The 23427-nt window shown below is 39.0% G+C and overlaps 1 protein-coding gene across 1 annotated transcript in view; it reads left to right on the forward strand.

Annotated features, from left to right (window-relative positions):
- The first annotated feature begins 4473 nt into the window (after positions 1–4473).
- The window catches only part of SLC1A3 (solute carrier family 1 member 3), a 92244-nt gene continuing 73290 nt past the window's right edge, over positions 4474–23427 (forward strand). The window contains exons 1-2 of the mRNA XM_048850011.2: positions 4474–4632; positions 6398–6677. Coding sequence (XP_048705968.1) covers positions 6497–6677 — 181 coding nt within the window. The 5' untranslated portion in view covers positions 4474–4632; positions 6398–6496. The remainder of the gene's footprint in view (positions 4633–6397; positions 6678–23427) is intronic.

Consider the following 23427-nt stretch of genomic DNA (forward strand, 5'->3'; position numbering starts at 1 on the left):
ACTTGGTTGCCATCCCTTACCACCATCAAACAAATGGCCTGGTGGAGAAGTTTAATGGAACTTTGGGGGCCATGATACATAAATTTGTAAATGAGCACTCCACTGATTGGGACCTAGTGTTGCAGCAGTTGCTTTTTGCCTACAGGGCTGTACCACATCCCAGTTTAGGGTTTTCACCATTTGAACTTTTGTATGGCCACGAGGTTAAGGGGCCATTACAGTTGGTGAAGCAGCAATGGGAGGGGTTTACACCTTCTCCAGGAACTAACATTCTGAATTTTGTAAACAACCTACAAAACACCCTCCGAACCTCTTTAGCCCTTGCTAGAGAAAACCTAAAAGATGCTCAGGAAGAGCAAAAGGCCTGGTATGATAAACATGCCAGAGAGCGTTCCTTCAAAGTAGGGGACCAGGTCATGGTCTTGAAGGCGCGCCAGGTCCATAAAATGGAAGTGTCGTGGGAAGGGCCATTCACGGTCCAAGAGCGCCTGGAAGCTGTTAACTATCTCATAGCATTCCCCACCTCAAACCTAAAGCCTAAGGTATACCATGTTAATTCTCTAAAGCCCTTTTATTCCAGAGAATTAAAGGTTTTCTAGTTTACAGCCCAGGGAGGAGCTGACGCTGAGTGGCCTGAATGTGTCTACTATGAAGGGAAAAGTGACGGTGGCATGGAAGAGGTGAACCTCTCCGTGACCCTTGGACGTATGCAGTGACAGCAGATCAAGGAGCTGTGCCCTAGCTTTGCGCCGATGTTCTCAGCCACCCCAGGACAGACCGAACGGGCATACCACTCCATTGACACAAGTAATGCTCACCCAATTAGAGCTCAACCTTACTGGGCATCTCCTCAAGCCAAAACTGCTATAGAACAGGAGATCCAGGACATGCTACAGATGGGTGTAATCCACCCCTCTAACAGTGCATGGGCATCTCCAGTGGTTCTAGTTCCTAAACCAGATGGGGAGATACGCTTTTTCTTGGACCACTGTAAGCTAAATGCTGTAACTTGCCCAGACAACTATCCAATGCCATGCACAGATGAACTATTGGAAAAACTGGGATGTGCCCAGTTCATCTCTACCTTAGACTCAACCAAGGGGGTACTGGCAGGTACCGCTAGATGAACCCACCAAGGAAAGGTCAGCCTTCATCACCCATGTAGGGCTGTATGAATTTAATGTGCTCCCTTTCAGGCTGCGGAATGCATCCGCCACCTTCCAAAAACTTGTAGATGGTCTTCTAGCAGGATTGGGAGAATCTGCAGTCACCTACCTTGATGATGTGGCCATATTTTCTGATTCATGGGCAGAACACCTGGAGCATCTGCAAAAAGTCTTCGAGCGCATAAGGGAGGTAGGGCTAACTGTTAAGGCTAAAAAGTGTCAAATAGGCCTAAACAGAGTGACTTACCTTGGACACCAGGTGGGTCAAGGAACTATCAACCCCCTACAGGCCAAGGTGACTGCTATCCAAAAGTGCCCTGTCCCAAAGTCAAAGAAACAGGTCCAATCCTTCTTAGGCTTGGCCAGATATTACAGGCGATTTGTACAGTACTATAGCCAAATTGCCGCCCCACTGACAGACCTAACCAAAAAGAAACAGCCAAATGCTGTTCAGTGGACTGAAGAGTGTCAGAAGGCCTTCAACCAGCTTAAAGTGACACTCATGTCTGACACTGTGCTAAGGGCCCCAGACTTTGACAAACTGTTCCTAGTAACCACAGATGCGTGCGAGCGTGGTGTGGGAGCAGTTTTAATGCAGGAAGGACCGGATCAAGAATTCCATCCTGTCGTGTTTCTCAGTAAAAAACTGTCTGAGAGGAAAAGTCACTGGTCAATCAGCAAAAAGGAATGTTATGCCATTGTGTACGCTTTGGAAAAGCTACACCCATACTTTTGGGCACGGCATTTCCACCTGCAAACCGACCATGCTGCGCTGAAGTGGCTTCATACCATCAAGGACAATAACAAAAAACTTCTTCGATGGAGTTTAGCTCTCCAAGATTTTGATTTTGAAATACAACACATTTCAGGAGCTTCTAACGAAGTGGCTGATGCAATCTCCTGTGAAAGTTTCCCAGAATCAACTGGTTAAAATCATCCTTGAAATGTGGAAAATACTGTTAGGTTTTCTATAATCAGTAGTGTATCTAGAGGTGCATGTGTCTTATTAATTCTGTTTTCTCCTAGAGCTCCAGAAAGAAATCACAGCCAGTGTGCAGCAGGCTGTCCAGCACCGTCTGTGATTTGAGGGGCATGTCATAAATATACAGCTAAGGGTAGCATAAAATCCCTCCTTACCTGTAAAGGGTTAAGAAGCTCAGATAACTTAGTTGGCACCTGACCAGAAGGATCAATGGGGAAAGAAGATACTTTCAAATCTGTGATGGTGGGGGGAGGCTTTGTTTTGGTGCTCTGTGTGTGTTCTCCCTGGAGACAAAGGGAGAGACCAAGCAAGTAATCCAGCTCCCACTGAAATGATACATCTAATATTACAGAAATAGTAAGTAATAGCAAGAAAATGCGTTAAAGTATCTTTTGTTTTAACTTGTGAATTGTCCCTGTGCTAAGAGGGAGGTTTATCCCTGTTTTTGTAACTTTAAAGTTTTGCCTGGAGGAGAAATCCTATGTGTTTAGAATCTTTTTGTTACCCTGTAAAGTTATCTTCCATCCTGATTTTACAGAGGGGATTCTTTTATCTTTTTTTAAATAAATTCTTCTTTTAAGAACCTGATTGATTTTTCATTGTTCTTAAGATCCAAGGATGGGTCTGTGTTCACTTGTACCAATTGGTGAGGATATTATTCTCAAAACTTCCCCAGGAAAGGGGGTGTAGGGCTTGGGGGAATATTTTGGGGGAATAAGACTCCAAGTGGTCCTTTCCCTGATTCTTTGTCTAAATCACTTGGTGGTGGCAGCATACTGTTCAAGGACAAGGTGGAATTTGTGCCTTGGGAAAGTTTTTAACCTAAGCCGGTAAAAATAAGCTTAGGGGGTCTTACATGCGGGTCCCCACATCTGTACCCCAGAGTTCAGAGTGGGAAAGGAGCCCTGACATATGCATTCATCCAATTTATTGGCAGTTAAAAATGAGTTCAATTTTGATGTTTGTTTTCTTTACTCAGCATTAAATATCTAAGTACCAGATTCTTCAGGCTTTACTCAGCATTTGGACCTAAATTAACTACAAATGTTGTTCTTTAATCCAATATTCTTTGTGTCTAAAAGCAACATTGTTAAGCAGAGTAGACAGTAATTATCCATTGACTCTGCCTGGTTTTGATAGAGATCTTTTTAGATACTCCTCATTTTATTTAGAATACAGCTGAAATCAGGCACAGTACACATGGTGAATATAGACTTACTCCCTAAATAAGAAAGCAGAAACACTGGTGTGATTTTTGGCAAATAATTCTAATCCTATCAAACTTATTCTCCACATTTATCCTTATTATGTCTAGTTTGTATGACGGTTGTGACATTTTATATTTTTTCTTTTTACAGAAAGCTTATTAACTGAAAGTCCTGTCCTCCGATATAGTAATAATAATATTAGCATCTAGTACATAGTATACTTAAAACTTTTCATCTATAATCTCAATCGGGAGTCACAGCTCAGGAATTTGATGAAAGATATGCTAAAAGGTAATCCTCTAGTATTTAAACAACATGATTTATCATCCGGCATCTGTCAGTGACTCAACCAGCATTTAAAATCAAAATTCAAATTCTGAAAAGGTAAAAGATGCTGCTTTTCTTCCAATGGTGCAAGCTTTTAAATGCAAAAAGGGCCACTTATTTTTTAGGAAAAGCTGGATTTTTTGTGCTTTTCCCTTTATTAGTCACACTGTGCTGTTGAGACAATCTTTTCTGAACTGGGTTGACTCTAAAAGAGTTTAAATTACTGAACTACAGACAAGTCTCATCTTGCTTTTTGAGTAACAAGAAAACTACAAAGAACTGTATCTCATCATATTTTGATCTATTCTTGACAGTGTTCCAGTTACCCCTGAGAGATGTAAAGCTGTTTCCCCACCTTTCAGAAAGATGCTTCCTTAAATAACTGTCATTAAGGATTCGAAAACGCCTTGAAACCCCAAACCAAAACACTTTTTAAAGTAGACTAACATCCTCATATATTTCACCATTTTTTTGGAAAAGGTAGTGGAATAATGTTATATAATTATGTTTAATTTTTACTGACTCCTGGTTTCAAATCTCTAATCACAAAGACTTCCAGCCTTCTGTGTTGTGTGTCATTCTTCAGTTCTTCCTGAGTCCTGATTTTGCATTTCTAATGAAGCTGAACTGACAAAGCGTGAAAGTGGTCGAAAGGGGAAAAACAAAGAAAGCAACCCTGTTTTTACTGTGCCAAGACTAATCAATATTCCAGAAGCTCAGCTATTTTCCCCCCTTCAGTTGTGTTTTTTATTTTTTTCCAGAGTTGGATTAATAGACTCCTCCCCTTTTCTTAAGTTTCAGTGATAGTAAGTTGGTGTATCCGGAGCACATGCATATTGTCAGTCTTCTCCTTCTCTTGCTCACTGAATTTTTCATCTCTATTGTACCTACTGGGAAATTTACCTTGTTGCTTGTCTTTTGTGCTTGGAACATTGCAGAATTTAAAAAGGTGAGTTTGTTTACTTTGTTGGTGTTTTTCGCTTTTCATTCTCTTCCTTTGTAAAATACTTTTCTAGGTCATTTGATATAATGATGCTTTGGGGGTATACTGACTTTTCTTTCTTGATCTTAATCTTACTTATAAAGCGTAGATTGGGATGATATTGTGTTAAATGATCCTGGAGGGAAAAGGGGGCTGGGTGAATCTATAAGCTTGTTACAAAATACTGCAAACTAATTTTCTGAAGAAAACTCTTTCAGAGACACACACAGCAGTCACACCTCCAAGATCAAAAATACCATACACAATACATTTAGCTCAGCCTAAGAATTTTTTCCCCACTCTGCAGCCAATTAAGAAAAGACTAATTACCTATTATAGCTTTTTCCAATTTAAAATATACATTTGTTAAAAAAAAGGAGAGAGGTGAGACAGGAAAGGGGGAATGGGAGATGTGTGTGTGCGTGTGTGTAGACAATCTTCTTTAAAAAACATATTACAATGTGTTAAAATAGAGGGGAAATAGTATATTAGCATACTAGTTTTAAACATATATTTAACTCCAAAAGCAACACCAAATCCCATCAAAAACATTTTTTTACCTTTTTAAATAACATGATAGCCCCTTCAATCATCCCTCTTCTAAAACTTGAACTTTCTAAATGCTTTCTGCAAAGCTAATTAGGCAATAGATGTAGCAAGGCAGAAAGATATAAATGATCTATATAATTGAAAATGGATTTCAGTGCTGAAGCCAGCTATATCCATTCATAAATTTGTGACCCTACCAGAGAAATACTGGAGTAGGTAGCAGGCATAGTTGTGTTATCCAACATTGTGGAAAAGCAGATTCCCACTTTGCAAAATAGTTTTGTGCAGATTTAATTGCAGAATAAATTAATTTCAAGCAGTCAAAAAAATTAGTGTGTTTGAAATAAAAAGTAGATTATCTTGCGAACATATCCCAACTATTTTAATGAAAGCTTTTTAAAAAAAACCTTAAAGCCAAATCTGTAGTGTGATAATTATCAAATCATATCAATGCTTTGCCAGGCAATGCAAAGCATTATCTTGTAGTGTGAACTTGTAACAAACATGAAGTAACAAGCTAACTGGGTTACATCTTCTGATGTTTTACAGATGTGTCAGAGTAGCTTACACACTTCAAAGATGAATGTTACTATCAAAGGCATACCTCCTGAGTAGTAAGTAAAGAGATAAACTATTCCTGCTGTGTTTTGCCATATAACAGGAGAGATATCAATGCAGGACAAAGCATTAAAATGATCTAAAAACATCTGAAATACATAGTATTCTGAATACTATGATTTAAAAAGATATTATTTATCAGAAGTTTCATTTAGAAGGTGGGATAGGCAGATTCTGTTCAGATAAATGTGTGCCTGCTAAATAGATGAAAATGAGGTTTGATCAATAGTTATAGATATTCAGCATCTGATTCTCCTGTGACATTCATTTTACATTATTGTAACTCCATTGACTGCAGTGAAGTTACTCCTCATTTATACCAGTGTGAAAGAAGAATCAGGCCCATTCCCTGCAGACCGAGAAATACAGATCTGAACAAAATCTGTACTTTAAACTCAGGTTTCCACCCAACATTGCAGTTATTTACCACATACTGCAATCAATTAATTAATCTAAATAATCCAAGTCTGATTGTTATATGATGAGTATTTGCCTGCATGTGCAGATATTGATTATTCCTCTGAAGTTTAACTTATTGTGACATTTGATATATCTTGTCTTCTAGCTTCCTCCTGCACTTCCCAAGGAAGAAGGTCTTCTGTCTTTCTGGGGAGATTTTAACAGCAGTAAATTATAAAAGAAGAAATCACTTTTCAAAATATAAATGACTAAAAGTAACGGAGAAGATCCAAGATCTGGAAATAAGATGGAGCGCTTTCAGCAAGGAGTCCGGAAACGTACATTACTGGCAAAAAAGAAGGTGCAGAGCATAACTAAGGATGATGTTAAAAGTTACCTAGTGAGGAATGCCTTTGTGCTCTTCACCGTCATTGCTGTCATTGTTGGTGAGTAATTTGATCAATAGGGATATTCTGTTTCTCCATTGCATTTGACAGCCTTAGAAAATGTCACTTGGCCTCAGCAATTAGCATTCTGAAAGAGATCCCAAATTCTTCTCCACTGATAATAACTTGCTGGCTTGCAGCATTTTTGGCTATGAAAGTTGTATGTTGAAGTTTTGGAGAAAGTATAATTTTAGTTATTCTAGTATTTAAAGAGGTGAATCATTTTGGTGAAGGACATTAAGTCAGCTGTTTTATTAACTCCTCTATTTAAGAATCAACCCTGCTATAACAGAATCAAAAGGAATGAATAATCAAACAAAATCTGTTTCTGCCAAAAAGCAGTTGCAATACAATGCCACAGAATACAATACAACTTTCCACTAACCCATGCAATTAACATGTTGAAATGAGAGAGAGAAGTCCCCAATATTAATTATAGGATCATTTACTTCTCAGACAAGCCAAATATCAGAGATCAGATCCCAGAGTCTAAAACTTTTGTGCTTTCCCTTGGCGAATATAAAATAAAACACAACCCTAAATCCAGAGTCGTGCTTTCTCAATAACTCTTATTCTTACACTTGCATCTTTCAGATACAATCTGGGAGACAATGAGAGTTCTACTTGCTCACGGACTGCAGGATGGTGCCTGATTAGACATTTTTTTATACATGGTGGAAATTCAGTAGATCAAACAGCATGCCCAAAATTTTCAGCTTCCATTGACTTCAATGGGAGTGGGTCTGGCCTGCAAAATGAGCATTGCTGGATTTAGAATGTGTCAAAATTTTAAAATATTCTTTTAAACTATTTTTAGCTACATAAAAGATTGGTTTGACGGAAAGATTTTTTATCTGAAGACAATGAATTTTCACCAAAAAGTGCTCTATATAGAAATATTTTATCGTTATTCATAATTGTTATTTTTCTTAACTGAAACTTCGCTATCTGAACAATATAATTTTGCACTGAATAAAACAATTCCTTCTATTGTGGAGCAAGTAGATTTTGGTTCTGTAATAAAAAAAAATTGTGATCAGATTAATTTCAAGCCTAAACATATTAACCCGCTCACCCAAATGCCAAATCTTAGAGTTTACAAATGAGGCCAAATCATGCTTGGGTGAGCAGTCCCATTAACACTTTGTAGAAACTGCTGTAATGATGCTTTCTTATGTGGATTTGATTGCTTCATTTCCTAAGCTGCCTTAGGAATCAGACGTCATTGTTGCTTTTAAAGGTCCTCATGTCTGTAGGATTATTTGTAAGAATTCCCATTTTACGGGTGGTAATTGGTTAACAGTGTTTTGATTTCTAAGTAAGAATTTGCCACAGTCGACAAAAAAATTAACTAGTATCAGTAACATAAAACATAAAGTGTTTTTAACTGGTTGTCCACTGAGAAAGGTGCATTACAGGATCTAAAGTTAAAAAATATGATCTAATTCTAAAGCAATCTAATTCTTAGACTGTAATCTGCTCACAGCAGGGAATCTGATTAAGTCTACACGGAGGCACTAGCAATTCTCCCAGGGCTGGTCTCGCGCTGGTGCAGCTCCTCCAGCACTACCAATGGTGGGAACGCTAGTGTAGGCTCTCATGTTCACTCGTGCATCCACCGCTGCTAGCACTGGTGGAGCAGCAGTGGTGCTAGAACTGCTGAAAATTCCCCGTGTAGAAAAGGTCACTGTGACAAATTATGACTGCACATACACTGGTGTAGCTGGAGTACCTCTCACTCCAGCACCTTCAGAAGAGTTACTTTGGATACACGAGTGCAATGGAGAGCAGAATTTGCCTCTGTTTGTAAAATGATATGTAAACTTACAGTATATGCATGAATAAAGGGGAGGCACATCTATGGTTCTCAATAAAGGAGCAACTTCACTCTTTAGTGGTTATAAATAAGTAGACCTCCTGTTACTGGTATGCTGAGGTAGAAATATATATTAATAAGGGACTGGATGGCTTAAGAGTATGGACATCTCTAAATTGTCACTCTGAATCTGGCTCAGGTTGGTAATGACTAAATTTTGTTACCATCCATCAGTTGTTTGGCAATCTACATAAAATCAGATGGTGGGCTTGGTTTAGTTCCTAGTGGACAATAGTCCACATCACAAAACTAATCACAGTTAGCAAGAATTGACAACCTTGTTAGCTGTCTCAGTAAAAGGACCAAGGTTTGAATGAACATGAACTGCGTTTTTATGCCATGGTAGGGTTGAAACATCACCAAGGGGTAGCAGGCAGGGCACATTTGAGGAAGCTTTCATTGCTGACAGCCCAGACTCTAACAATTAGATAAATAAACCAAGGGCTTTAGTTTCCAGGGCTGTCAGTACAGCAGCTTTCACAAGGACTAAATTCACTAATAGTAAAATCAAAGGTTAAAAAAGAAAGTATGAATGTTGGTGTACCAACACTTTCCTGCAGGCCTTTTTTGTCAAGGTGAGAAAGCATGTTTAATATGGCGCTTCCCAGTTCATTTGCTAAGCAGGACTGATTCTGGTAGAGGTTAAATTGGTAGGATCATAGGTCTTAGCCCACAATTTCAGGACCATAGTTTCAAATGTCCTTCTGAGTTCGTGTAATAATTGTTATGAATGCATAGATATATATTTGCTCATACAAAGTGGATACACATTTATCTGATTTGTGCACATATATTTTGTTGACTTAACTGACATTACCTAGTACTCACCTATAAGCAAGAGCATAGTGTACAGGGAAACAGCATCATGATCCTCACAAGATAAGGGGAAGTGTATCTATTACCTCTAACTTCAGGTGCTACTGCAATGAAAATTGAAGAGAATGAACAGAACTGATTAAAAAGGATGGGTGTATACATGCTATTGCAAAGCATGAAACATGAGAGAAGGCAGTGCAAAGTGCCAACTCTCTTTGAGGGGGAAGCACAGAATCAATGGCTAGGGTACAGATAAAAGGCTTCCATAGCTGCTGAAATAAAAGCAAATTAAAGTAAAAAAATTTTGGCATCAAATTCTGCATGTATGGTCTGTGGCCAGGGGATCATTATTACTATTATATTTTTATAAAATTGGAGCTGATTTCAAACAAGCTATCTTTGAGAAATATGATGTGGAAAAAAATAGGTCATTCTAAAGTTTTGAAAACTCCTGGAAGTTTTTTTTTGTCTGCAAAATGAGTTGTCTAGAAACTTTAAATGAGCTTTTCAGTGGATCTTGGCAAGATCTAGGGTACAGGACCTATTCTGAGATGGAGAAAGGCATATTTGGGAAGTTGTTCACTAGTGAATTGAATATGACAAAATGACCAGTAACACTTCTAAGGTGTGCTGCAGGTCCTGATGGCTTTTGGAAAGTTTGCAGGAGGTGTTACAGATTTTGAAATGTTCACCAAAAACTCTGGCATAATCTCAATGGCTGTTCCATTCCCCATGCTTCCCTCCTTGTGGTCACTTTGGATAAGCTATTACCAGCAGAGAGTGAGTTTGTGTGCGTGTGTTTTGTGGGGGGGGGGGGTTGGGGTGAGAAAACCTGGATTTGTGCTGGAAATGGCCCACCTTGATTTTCATACACATTGTAAGGAGAGTGGTCACTTTGGATAAGCTATTACCAGCGGGAGAGTGAGTTTGTGTGTGTGGTTTTTGGAAAGGGGGGGGGGTGAGAGGACCTGGATTTGTGCTGGAGATGGCCCAACTTGATTGTCATGCACATTGTAAGGAGAGTGATCACTTTAGATAAGGTATTACCAGCAGGAGAGTGGGGTGGGAGGAGGTATTGTTTCATGGTCTCTGTGTATATAATGTCTTCTGCAGTTTCCACAGTATGCATCCGATGAAGTGAGCTGTAGCTCATGAAAGCTTATGCTCAAATAAATTGGTTAGTCTCTAAGGTGCCACAAGTACTCCTTTTCTTTTTGTGAATACAGACTAACACGGCTGTTACTCTGAAACCTCCTTGTATAGTCTCTCCTGATTCCTGCTGTCCACCACCCAGTTTCCAAAAGTCCACAGGAGTCCAGATTTTTTCCAGAAGAACCCCGAAACCACACAGGAACTCCCGTAGAGTTTGGTGGCTACACAAGGGAAAAGCTCAAGTCACACAGAGGCTCTGAGTAGAACTCTTGTGAAGCTGGTCACAGGGGAGCGCTATTAAAACTGAGAGGTCCAGTGGTGCTAAAGGAGAGTGGGGAGTACATAAGATCAGCAATAGTTCCTGCATATTTTGTGAGGTGATCATGACCCTAATGAATTCTCTAGCTAAAATCTTTTCACAGTGCTCAGCCTAACTAATCTGGCTGTGCATTGGGACACTCCATGGGGGAAAGGGAAGGAATCCACTCCTCAGTCCAGGGAGTGAAAGCGGTGCTGCTTTGTGACTGCTAATTGAGCCTAATGGCTGGAACAGGTGAAGGAACAGAGCATGTGCACAGCAGAAGATTCTCCTGCCTCACCCCACAAAAGAGTAGAACACAGGTGATGTGTACCTCAGCATGGTATACCCAAATTTTACCTCCCTGGTGTGGTGAAGCTGCTCCTCAAGGGGCCTCTGTATCCCAAGAAGAGGGGTATAATTTTCCCCATGTAAGATGCACATGACCCAAATATACACTTTGTAAGTGCCTGAGATAGAGCGCTTAAAATTCATATGGGACCAAGACATCAGGCTACGATAGTAAGGAACCCAACGGTGTGGTTTTAGGTGAGCAGGCATGAGCACATCACATAGGGCACAAAGGGTTCACCTGGAAGCAAGCAAAAGGGACAGAGACACATAAGAAGATGGCAGTGGTCTATGAAGAACTGAGTTCCACTCACGCGGAATTCAGAAGCAATAGAGCAGTCTCTGTGCAGTTCCAGTGTTCTGCTGAAGAAACTGCACAGTTCACAAGCTCCTCACTGACTCCTCTCACTGAGTAATTCCAAACTTTTCAAAAATGCTTCAAGCATATTCCCAGGCAAACACTTAAATTGGAGTTAAGATTGAAAAAAAATCACTATGGGAAAAAAATGTCAAAGATCACTTTAATTTTCTTACAACAGAACAAAACCTGAAAGTTCAAATGTACCAAGTTTGATTTATCAGTTACTTCTTTTTACAATACTACCATACTTTTAATTTTGCAGTTATTGCACACTCTCATCTTTTGAAAAAAACCAACATCTAAAAATTCAAATGACTACTATTTTATTTAAAGCCACATGCAGTACAGAGAAATCACATACTTGGTCAATTTGGGAATCAAAAATGTACATATTGGGGACAGATCAACCAAGGTACAAGTGCTCTTAGATACATAACTATATGTACAAACTTCCTGTGCTCCAAACCCTGGAACTATCATAGGGTAGAATAGTGCTGAAAAATAACATTTTGGAGCCGTCACAAAATCTGTGTGTGGAAGTACATATTTACTGCACTCTACATACAAATTATGCTAATATCATAACGTTTTCTAAATAGAAGATGTCAGAGAGCTGCTAAAAACTCAGTCTAAGTTGTTTTAAGCTGATTTAAGGCTACTTACAGACTAGATTTGAAGGCTGTGTTGCATGGAACGTGAGAGGTTGGCATGAGCACAGTGTTAAAGATGTAAGTGTGGCTTTAACTATGATTTCAATAAGAAATTCTCTATGTGAAAAGATAGCAGGACAGGGCAAAGGCTCTATGAAAAAAAATATGTTAATAGATGTTCCGGTCACCCATTCTTTTGTCTGAAGGTCATTTTATGGGCTGCATATTTGCATGACACCCAGCATATGCCTAAAGGGGATTAAAAACACTATTTTAGCAGGAGCTATTGTAAAAACTACTGTTAATGTTGCTTGACCCTTTCTAATCTATGATTCAGTTGCTTACAAATTTCTGAAACTTTCATTTTTCAGGCTGAAATTTTCACTATCATTTCTTTAACATAACCTAGAATCTAAAAGATTATATGAATATTTAAACCGTATTTCAGGATAATTCCAAAGACACCATGATATGGCAGATTAAATAGTGTTTTATATGTAGCTATTATGTTTACAGATGAATTGGGGGAGAAAGTATTTTGGAAAGTAAATAAAGGGCTCCTGGTTTTAAGGATTTTAGTATGAATCATGAAAAAAAGGAAAAAGAAAATTGTTAGATTTCTGGGACTATCTAGTATATCCTTGGCTACATAAGATACACTGAGAGACAGCCAGTGATAGCGAACTAATAGTAAAAAGATGTCCAAAATAATTGCATTTTGAGGAAATTTTTGAAAGACGTGATTTGGGGCAAAGGATAGTTCTAGGTGAAAAGTACACCTGGAAAGAGTTGCAGGGTTGTAAGTAGGAGAAGAGATAAAGGAAATTGGAGGTAGTTCAAACAATTAACATTAAATCTTCATGTATAGAAGAAGTAGGTGTGTTTTCTATGCATTTTCTTGTTTGATTTTTTTACAAATCTGGAGATTGGCTATTGGGATGGGTTCTAGGTCATAAATAGAAATCAGTCAGATGGTCTTATCCTTATTCTCAGTAGATATTGGCATGGTTTCCGCATTTCTTTGCAAAATGGCAGAACTGACACAATGTTTGTTCAAGAAAGGTATAAGATCGAATAAGAGATGCGTTGTGCATCCTGGTTGATATGCCTTAGGTGAAATACTGTATACAGAGAAAGTTAGGTGTCTACTTATACCTAACTGCATCTAGTTCATTATATCCGTTCCTCAATTTCATGAGGACCAACTTTACAAACAAAAAAAAACAAAAAATGCCATATACCTCTCTGGGTATCAATCTATCAAGATGCTACTTAATCAGATATTATTGGAAGTACAGAAAAGGCAACTCACATATGACACTGTCTAGTGCACAGATTTTGGTGTTTCTTACAATTATTTTCACCTAACCTTTTTTGCCATTAGGGTAGCCTTTAGGATGAGTGAGTTGTAGCCCTTTCTGAAAAACGTTTAACAGATCAGGAGATTTATTTGCAGATGCCATATCTGCAGGTAATGTGAATATACATTCATTGATCCTGTATGCAACAGGATTATAGAATCATGATTCATGGACCACCCTTCCTAGAGGTGTGATCCTTCAAGAGGTTGAGCACCAAAGAGAATGTTGGGAAGATACAGATGAGAGACTCTGAGGCTGAAGTGTCAACAGAAGTGCTGTAACAAATAGATACATTAAACAGACTGAACTGTCAGTAATACTGGACAGTATTCATCCAAGAATTGTTAAGAAATTTAAGAATGAAGTGGCTTAGCAAAAATATGCAACTTATTAAACATCAGCTACTATACCAGAGGGCTAGAAGGTTGCAAGCGTTGTACAGGAACCTACCTATCTTTTAATAAGTTGCTAGAGGTGATCTTGTGAATTACAGATCAGAAAGTCTTACTGTACTTCAATACCAGGAGATATGATTGTAATGATCATTAAAAATTATAAAAACACTTAATAAGCATGATATAATAAGGACAAACCAGCCTGACGTTTGTGAAGGGAAATCCTTGCTCTAACCTACTCAGGTTATTTGATGTGGGTATGAAATCACATATAAAGTGGTCATATGTCACAGTGAAACAAGGTTTAGAGAATCAATTTCTCCACAATTTAAATGATTGCATGTTGGAACAATTAGTTCTCATGCGCACAAGAGGCAAGACTATACTCAACCGAGTCCTAAGGAAAACTAGAGTTGGTTTAAGAAGTAACTATAGTCGAGCCACTGAGCAATACTGATAACAATATGATCAAGTTAATCTGTAGGTGAGAATCTAGTCAAAAAGTTCCTAAAGTAAAGAGTATATTAAAATCCTTAAGTTCATCATGGCATTTACTTAAGTATATCATAATGGAGTCACAGAAAGTATGCCGACCCCTAAATAACAAAGGAAACAAGAAGGCAAGAAAAACAGTAATGGGGTTAAATGGCAATGTACAGGAGGTCATTTCAGATGAAAAATCAAACCTATATGAAGCCAATAGAAAGAAACATAAACTAGGGCAGATAACATGTAAGATGGAAATAAAAAGGGTAAATAAATCAACGACTTTATATTCAGTGTTGTTGTAGCCATCTTGATCCCAGGGACAAGGTGAGTGAGGTAATATCTTTTATTGGACCAACTTCTGTTGGTGACAGACACAAGCTTTTGAGCTTACACAGAACTCTTCTTCAGGTCTGGGAAAGGGACTCAGAGAGTCACAACTAAATACAAGATGGAATAGATTGTTTAGCATAAGTAGTTAATACATATTTCAAGGAACCATTCAAGGTGAAGTAGCCTATTAACGCTTCTCCAGTCATAAGGGAGAAAAGGGGGAGGGAGCTGTGAGGAGGGTTTAATTGGGTCATAGATTGTTGTAATAAGCCATAAATCTATTCAGACCATGATTTTTAGTATCTAGCAAATTTATGAATTTAAGCTCCAAGACTCATCTTTTGAAGGGGTTGTACAGGTTTCCTTTGACGATGAGGACTGAGAGGTCAGACTGTGATCACTTTGTGAAACATGTTCACCCACAGGTGATATAATGATTTTCTCTTTTATCATTTTTCTGTGTGAGTTCATTTGAGAGCATAGCAACCATCTCATTTCACACACCTAGTTGTTATTGGGCCATTTAGTGGACAGGATGAGCTACACCACATGTGGTGATAGGCATGTGTAGGACCCATGGATCTCAAAAGGTGTGTTGTGGGGGGTGTTGATCATCATAACAGTGGAGCTAGGTTCACACATTTTATATTTGTTGTTCTGGCAGTGTCTGGTGCCATTTTGAATTGGTATGCCCTGGTCTGTGGGGACCTAGCTTCTGATGATGAGCTCAGCAAGGTTGGGGGGTTAGTTGAAGGTCTGAAGAGGGGGTCCAGGAAAGATTTCTTTCAGGATGTGGCCCCTATTGAGTATAAGTTGTAACTGTTTGATGATACCCAGTATGGGTTCCAGTGTGGGGTGGTAGATGACATCCAGAAGTGTGCAGTTGAAGGAAGTTTTATTTCTGTATCAACACAGGTTCTATCAGGGCATTAGGGTGGCCCATTCCATGATGCAATCTACTTCTCTCATGGAGCGTTGTTTAGTGAAGTTGGTTTTAAGTGTGTTAAGGTGTATATCCTGGAATTTCTCCTCGGATCATATTCTGTGGTATCTGAGTGCCTGGCTGTAGATAACAGGTTTCCTGGCATGGTTGAGGTGGTTCCTGGATCTGTGAAGGTAAGGATGGTAATCTGTGGGTTTCTTGTATATAGTTGTCTGTAGGGTTCCATTGCTGAAGCTGATTGTGGTGTATGGGAAGTTGGTGGGAGTGTTCTAGAGAGGGATTAATGGATGGGTGGTGGCCACTGAAGTTGTGGTGGAAATCTACGAGGGAGCTTAGGTCATCTGTCCGGAAGATGAAAATACCATAGATGTTTCTCAGATATATCATTGGTTATGTGGTGCATTTGTCCAGAAATTCTTCTTCAAGGAGGCACATGAAGAGGTTGGCATATTGGGGAACCATCCTAGTATCCATGGCTGTTCCCATGGTTTGTTCTTGAATGTAAAATTTGTATAGGTAAGGATGAAATGGATGAGTTTGGCAATGTGTTTGGGGCAGATGTCTGAAGGTTGTCCATTATCTTGTAAATATTTGAGTCAGGCAGCAATGCCGTCATAGTGAGGCATATTGGTATATAGGGAGGTGACTTCCATGGTGGCAAGGATGGTGTTCTGAGAGAGGTTGTTAATGTTGCAGAGTTTCTGGAGGAAACTGGTTGTGTCCTGGAGGAAGCTGGGCCTTTCTGCTGTGAGTGGTTGGTGGATGGTTTCTAGGACTCCTGATATTCTTTCATTAAGAATACGGTGGCCAGTTGTGATGGGTCTGCCTGGCTCCTCTTGTTTGTGTATCTTGGGAAGCATGTAGGAGGTCCCTCAGATGGGTTCATGGGGATGAGGTTGTAGAGCTTTCATGAACATTGCATGGAAAGTAAAGTTAAGTGGGTGCATTGACCCAAAAGATGCCTACACATATGACATTGTGTATCACATTGAATCCTACACCAAGAATGTATGTAATGGGTTGTGTCAAATGGTAAAAAGCAACAGAAACAAATACCCATGTTTCTACTGCACCACAGCTGAAATCATTAATTGCCTTGAAAAGGCTCAAATGGATGGTGAAGTGGTGTCAATAGCTGATGCAGAAGCTAAGTACAGAGAAGAATGTGCTTTGAATGGCACTGAAGACAAACAAATGCTTACAAGAAAGGCTCTTAGAGCATTTATTGAAGATGAACTGTGGGAAAGGGACGTACTTTTTAGCAATCCTATCTGCAGAAATGAATCACAATGCATATCCTTAAAAGCTGCAAAAGATGTGGCTCTATCAAAAGTGGCAGAAAGCACGGATGTCAACAGTAATATGAAGACTGTTTGCAGCTGCTAAATTTTTGTAGAAGAGCTTTTTGTCCTGCAGTATGTGGGAGTTTCAGGGATCAAAACCTGATGCCAAACCTGAAAAATAATACCATATGACATGTACTACTTCCTGAAGTGGTGCATTGGTGATTGCAGTGACTTCAGCACCAATGAGAATGAAAGTAAGCAAGTGGAAAACAAGGCTGCCATTTTATCAGAAAGCCTCTGTCATAAATATAAAGGGAAGAGTAATGACCTTTCTGTATACAGAACTATAAAATCCCTCCTGGCCAGAGGCAAAACCCTTTCACCTGTAAAGGGTTAAGAAGCTAAGATAACCTCGCTGGCACCTGACCAAAATGACGAATGAGGAGACAAGATACTTTCAAAGCTGGAGGGGAGGGGGGGTTGGGGAGGGGAACAAAGGGTCTGTCTGTCTGTGTGATGCTTTTGCCAGGACCAGATCAGGAATGCTCTTCAGAACTCCTGTAAAAAGTTAGTAAGCAATCTAGCTAGAAATGCGTTAGATTTCCTTTCGTTAAATGGCTGGTAAAATAGGTTGTGCTGAATGGAATGTATATTCCTGTTTTTGTGTCTTTTTGTAACTTAAGGTTTTGCCTAGAGGGATTCTCTATGTTTTGAATCTGATTACACTGTAAGGTATTTACCATTCTGATTTTACAGAGGTGATTCTTTTACTTTTTCTTTAATTAAAATTCTTCTTTTAAGATCCTGATTGCTTTTTCATTGTTCTTAAGATCTAAAGGTTTGGGTCGGTGTTCACCTATGCAAATTGGTGAGGATTTTTATCAAGCCTTCCCCAGGAAAGGGAGTGTAGGGCTTGGGGGGATATTTTGGGGGGAAGACGTCTCCAAGTGGGCTCTTTCCCTGTTCTTTGTTTAACACGCTTGGTGGTGGCAGCATAGGGTTCAAGGACAAGGCAAAGTTTGTACCTTGAGGAAGTTTTTAACCTAAGCTGGTAAGAATGAGCTTAGGGGGTCTTTCATGCAGGTCCCCACATCTGTACCCTAGAGTTCAGAGTGGGGAAGGAACCTTGACAGCCTCATATACAAGTGCTTCAATGCAAGGCAGGTTTCCAACACATACATAACTGCGCATCATATGTATAGTCTACCATAACAAGTAGCTGTTGGTTTGAGAGAGAGAGAGAGATCTATCAGTGTTACATATGCAGAGCATTGGCTTCTCCATTGACTGTAACAAAGTATTCTACCTGGAGACTGCAATTGCAAACAAAGTTCTTTGCTGCGTGGAACTGAATGAAGGGTTGTCCATTCCCCCAGACCTCATCAAGGGTAAGTTTATATTTTGTGCTGCCGATAACTTAGACTTCCTTGAAGATACAACTGATGGCAACGGTACTCTTTATGCTACTGTCATGGTCAGGAGTATATTAATGGGAACCAGTCTCAACCTCAAGTGTTGTCTGGACTATCAAAGAACAATTCCTTGAAGGAGCTTCCTGACTTAATGACTCACTTTCCTACTAAGGTCCAAAAAATCTGAAGCCAAGAAGTCCAGTTTTCAGTGAAGCAGCAGTTAAATTGACTGTAACAGAGTTTTCTATATTCACTATCTTTGATCTCACTTGGTTATTGTGCAAAACTGGGATGCACTCCAGAGGTTAAAAATCATTGAGTATGGCTTCAGATGAAGAGACAGAAGATGTACCATCAAATGATCTAGACACCCAGGACATATCATACCAAACCATTTAAGGAGAAAGGTACATTCCAACCTGGTCAGCCTTTAATTCAGCACCATACGAGGTACTGGAGCAAATGACCTGTGTATGCATCCTGCCAATCATACCTGTTAGCCCCATTGATCGCTCAGTTCACTCAGCAAAATTGCCACCAAGAAGGGATGCATTTATACCTGCTTCAAGGGGGCAAATTATCAAGCAATGGAATGGCTCCAGGATGATTGAGTTCATCCAAAACTACCCTCCCCTATCAGGCATGGATGGGTCTTGAAAGATGGACCAATGATACCAGTTATGTGTGAAATACCATGTGCTTCCAAATCAATCCTGCAGCTAATCAAATCCAAATGCTCACCACGCAGCAAATGTTTAGCCAGCAGCCTACCTTGTATGGACCTGTGTGAGTGTAGCGTAGACAAGGATTAGTGTGACAATTTTTCTAGCAGTGATGTCCTAGATGGAGATGACATTGAAGATGATGTTAATGAATAAATGTTTTCAGTCCTACTTGTCAAGGCTAACTTCTCTAGGATTCCCAAAGACCTTTTTTCAATGTAAGCAGTACAACCCTGTGTTAAAGTACAATTTTTAAAAGTTGATGTTTAAATATTTTCTCAAATATATCTACATAATTCTTTTAGATTTGTCATGTTTGGTACTACTGTGTTCATGTGAGAAAAGACTTTCAAATGATACCAAATTCAACCCATTTCCAAAGACTCTATTATCAAAATGTCTATGAACTGGAGGACTTGGAGCTGGGAGCCGGGGGTGCAGGATAGGGGGAGGCAGCAAGCCCTCCCTGCCATGCCCTAGACAGTGACACCATTGAAATTATGATTCTGTAGATGCTAACAAATCAAATGACACTTCCCTTAGCCTTCTATTAATAACTTGCCCATGGAATGAGATTTTGCTACATTATACTCCCAGACTACAAACATGACAGGACAGGGACAAACTAGCATAGCTTTAGTAAAGGAAAATCAACTAGAAAACCTTACACATGCTAAAAGAGGGGAAATAGCATGTATAATTTATCTGACCTTTCAAAACCTTTGAGTAAGAATAATTGGTCAATTTTCAATAAAGTAACAGATTAACAGCAGGGTGCCCCAATATCTTCTACTGGGGCTGGTGTGGTGTACTATACTTTTTAATGATCTGGAAAAGGGAGTAAACTACAACATATCAGATAGTCAGACCTAGAGAAAACTGTGAGGGTTTCAAAAAGACTTAACAAAATCTTGGTGAATGAACAATATGGTGGCATATGAAATTTAGGTGCTGACAAATGCAAAGTAATTGGAAAGAATAATGTGAACTACTCATTGCTAGTTCTAAATTCAGTGTAAACCCCAAGGGGAAAGGTCTAGTGGTGAATGTGGACAGCTAATGTGAAAGCTTTGCTCAGGTCACAGAAATAGTAAAATATATATAGAAAGGGTCTATAAAAATTATTTAGAGGCATGGAGATTTTCAAACACTACTGTGTAGTTCAGAGAGGAAATGAGTAAGAGAGAGAGGACAGGGTAGAGGTATATAAAATGATGAATAGTGCAGGGAAAATAATCAAATGCTTCTAATGCTGTTGATCAAGCGCTCCTATTTGTCTTCTTGTAACACAAGAACAAGGGAATATTCAACAAAAATGAAACACATTAAAATTATTAATAGAAACACTTTTTATGAAGAGAAAAGGAGTACTTGTGGCACCTTAGAGACTAACCAATTTATTTGAGCATAAGCTTTCGTGAGCTACAGCTCACTTCATCGGATGCATACTGTGGAAAGTGTAGAAGATTCTTTTATATACACACAAAGCATGAAAAAATACCTCCTCCCACCCCACTCTCCTGCTGCAAATAGCTTATCTAAAGTGATCACTCTCCTTACAATGTGCATGACAATCAAGTTGGGCCATCTCCAGCACAAATCCAGGTTTTCTCACCCCTCCCCCCCCACAAACCCACTCTCCTGCTTAAGCTATTACCAGCAGGAGAGTGGGTTTGTGGGGGGGGAGGGGTGAGAAAACCTGGATTTGTGCTAGAAATGGCCCTACTTGATTATCATACACATTGTAAGGAGAGTGATCACTTTAGATAAGCTATTAGCAGCAGGAGAGTGGGGTGGGAGGAGATATTTTTTCATGCTTTGTGTGTATATAAAAGGATCTTCTACACTTTCCACAGTATGCATCCGATGAAGTGAGCTGTAGCTCACGAAAGCTTATGCTCAAATAAATTGGTTAGTCTCTAAGGTGCCACAAGTACTCCTTTTCTCTTTGCGAATACAGACTAACACGGCTGTTACTCTGAAACTTTTTATGAAATACATAATCCACGTACAGAATTCACTGCTACAAGATATCATTAGATCCATGAGGTTAATGGAAGTCAAAAAAAGGATTACAAATTTATATGGATTGTGGAAACATCCACAGTCATATAAAATATAGAAATTCTCACGCTTCAGGTCATAAACCAATCACTAACTTTTTAGAGTGAGAAAGAGGTTTATTGCATTCCATATATGTCTCTAATTAAGAACTGGCACCATCCTCAGCAACTGCTTCTGGTCATTGTGAGAAACAAAGTACTAGACAAGTGCTCAGATCTGACCTGGCAGGTTCCGTTACTACCCATGTAAATCAGTGGCATGCAGTTGTTCATTATGTCTTATTTGAAACAGAACATTATTCCCAGAATTGATGCTGAATCAGCATTAACAGCCACCCTCAGTTTGGTGCGTTATTTTTACCTAGTAGAAGAGTAAGAACGTCTGTCTCAGTTAGGTGTCAGGTTTTGGTGTCTTCTGTTTGCACCAGGAAGGAAAATTCAGATCTTGTACCTTGTAATGGAAGCACTGTCTAGTAATTTTCTTGTGGAATACATGTTGATGTTTTCAGTTTAAAACAGCTAGGTCTGGCTTTTGATCATGTCAAAAATAAAAATCATTTATTTTTATATTTTGTTCTGAAATATTCCACAAAGAAAGTTTATTTAAGAAATATGCACTGTAAATAAATCTACAGTCCTTTATGTCCACAACTGCATGCTTCTGAAATAGAGAAACAGGTTAGGGATTCACTATTACTTTTAAAAACTGGAAACTCAATGGTTTTACAAAACTGAGTTCCTGTTAATGTTCATTTCAAAATTGTTTGTCTTTTTATCTTTGAGAATTTCTGTGCTAGTTTCAATATTTCAATTATTTCAGGGGAAGAAATCTATTGAAGCTACAAAACTTAGTGAAGGACCCAGCCACAAAGTTCAGATATCAAGGTGATGAGCTCAGGAAAAAGCCCAGCATTAGAGAGAAGATTAGATTTAAATTTCCCTAGAATTCAGAAGTGCTTCGTAGTGGGTTAGGGTCGACCTCTAATTTTCTAACTGTGACCGGATGGTTCTACTGATGTAGAAACTAAATCCTGTTTGAAGGTGTGTGGCCTGCCATCCATCCCATCTATACAACACTATGAGCCAGGTGCTGAAACAGTTTTCTACCATTTCAAGACCAAGCCCATACTGAAGTATAGACAGGACTATAAGAAGTTCTTTATCTGCTCGATGAGGGGATTTTTATGTTCCTTTTAAAATTCATTTTACAAAATGACGCATAAATTTTGTCTTTCAAAATAAACTGCTGGTGCTTAGATTCCTCTCGTAGAATCTCAGAAGACTCCTTTTGTTTTGCCCACATAGAAGAATATATCCGTTATATTCACTGTTACTCAAAGGAAAAAGAATAAGAATCATTTTAATAAATAAATTATTCTCAAAAATGCATTAGTTAAAATGTATTAATTTTAATTAATTAATTGGTCTCCCTTCTAGCAGAAAGTTTAGTTGTAGCACACTAAATTACTCTCCACTTGGTGTTTATACCTTTTGGATAATTATAGATAATTGTCATGTTTCCTAGCCACTAGAGAAACAGGTATAGTTTCTAAGATATGAATGTGGAAAATGGGCACTCTAAACTTGTTACATCTTCTTGGTGCGAAAGTGTCTAGAATTGAATGCAGTATTCCAATTTTAGTTTCACCAGAGTCATGCTTCTCCCTGTCCTATGATATCATGGCTCTGTATAAGCAGCCCCAAAGCACGTTTGCCTTTTTTTGATGCCATTTGTATTATGAGATCACATCTAACTATTTTACCCACTTTCATCCCTATGCCACTGTCAGCCTTATTAATTTTTTCTTTCTATGAATAATTTGTGTTTTGGACCATTTTGTCCATTGTGTTTAAACATGCTGAATCTCATTTGAATATAATCACTAAAAAAAACTGCAATAAAATATTCCCAAGGCTGGGTCTAGGATTTTGTAAGCCCCACGTTCTTCATGGCAGATTTACTCTCCTTCCTCCCCTCCCAACCACGTTTTCATCTTGTATCTCCTTTCTTCAAATTTCCTCTTCCTCATGTGTCCCAGGGGAAATTGGGGCACAGCATCAAATTCCCTCCATCCCCACATTCTAGTCAAATAAAGGAAGAAGTTCTAGCAGCTGGGTGTTTTCTCACAGTTGGCCAACAGAGATCACACTGTCCTCCGCACTTTTAGCACTATCTATTGCTAGGCCATTAGTGAAATGTCAACTAATGCAGAAAGACAGCAAAAGACTCCATCATTGGGACTGT

Source organism: Caretta caretta, chromosome 5 (assembly GCF_965140235.1).
Source record: "Caretta caretta isolate rCarCar2 chromosome 5, rCarCar1.hap1, whole genome shotgun sequence".
In the NCBI taxonomy this organism is placed as follows: domain Eukaryota; kingdom Metazoa; phylum Chordata; order Testudines; family Cheloniidae; genus Caretta; species Caretta caretta.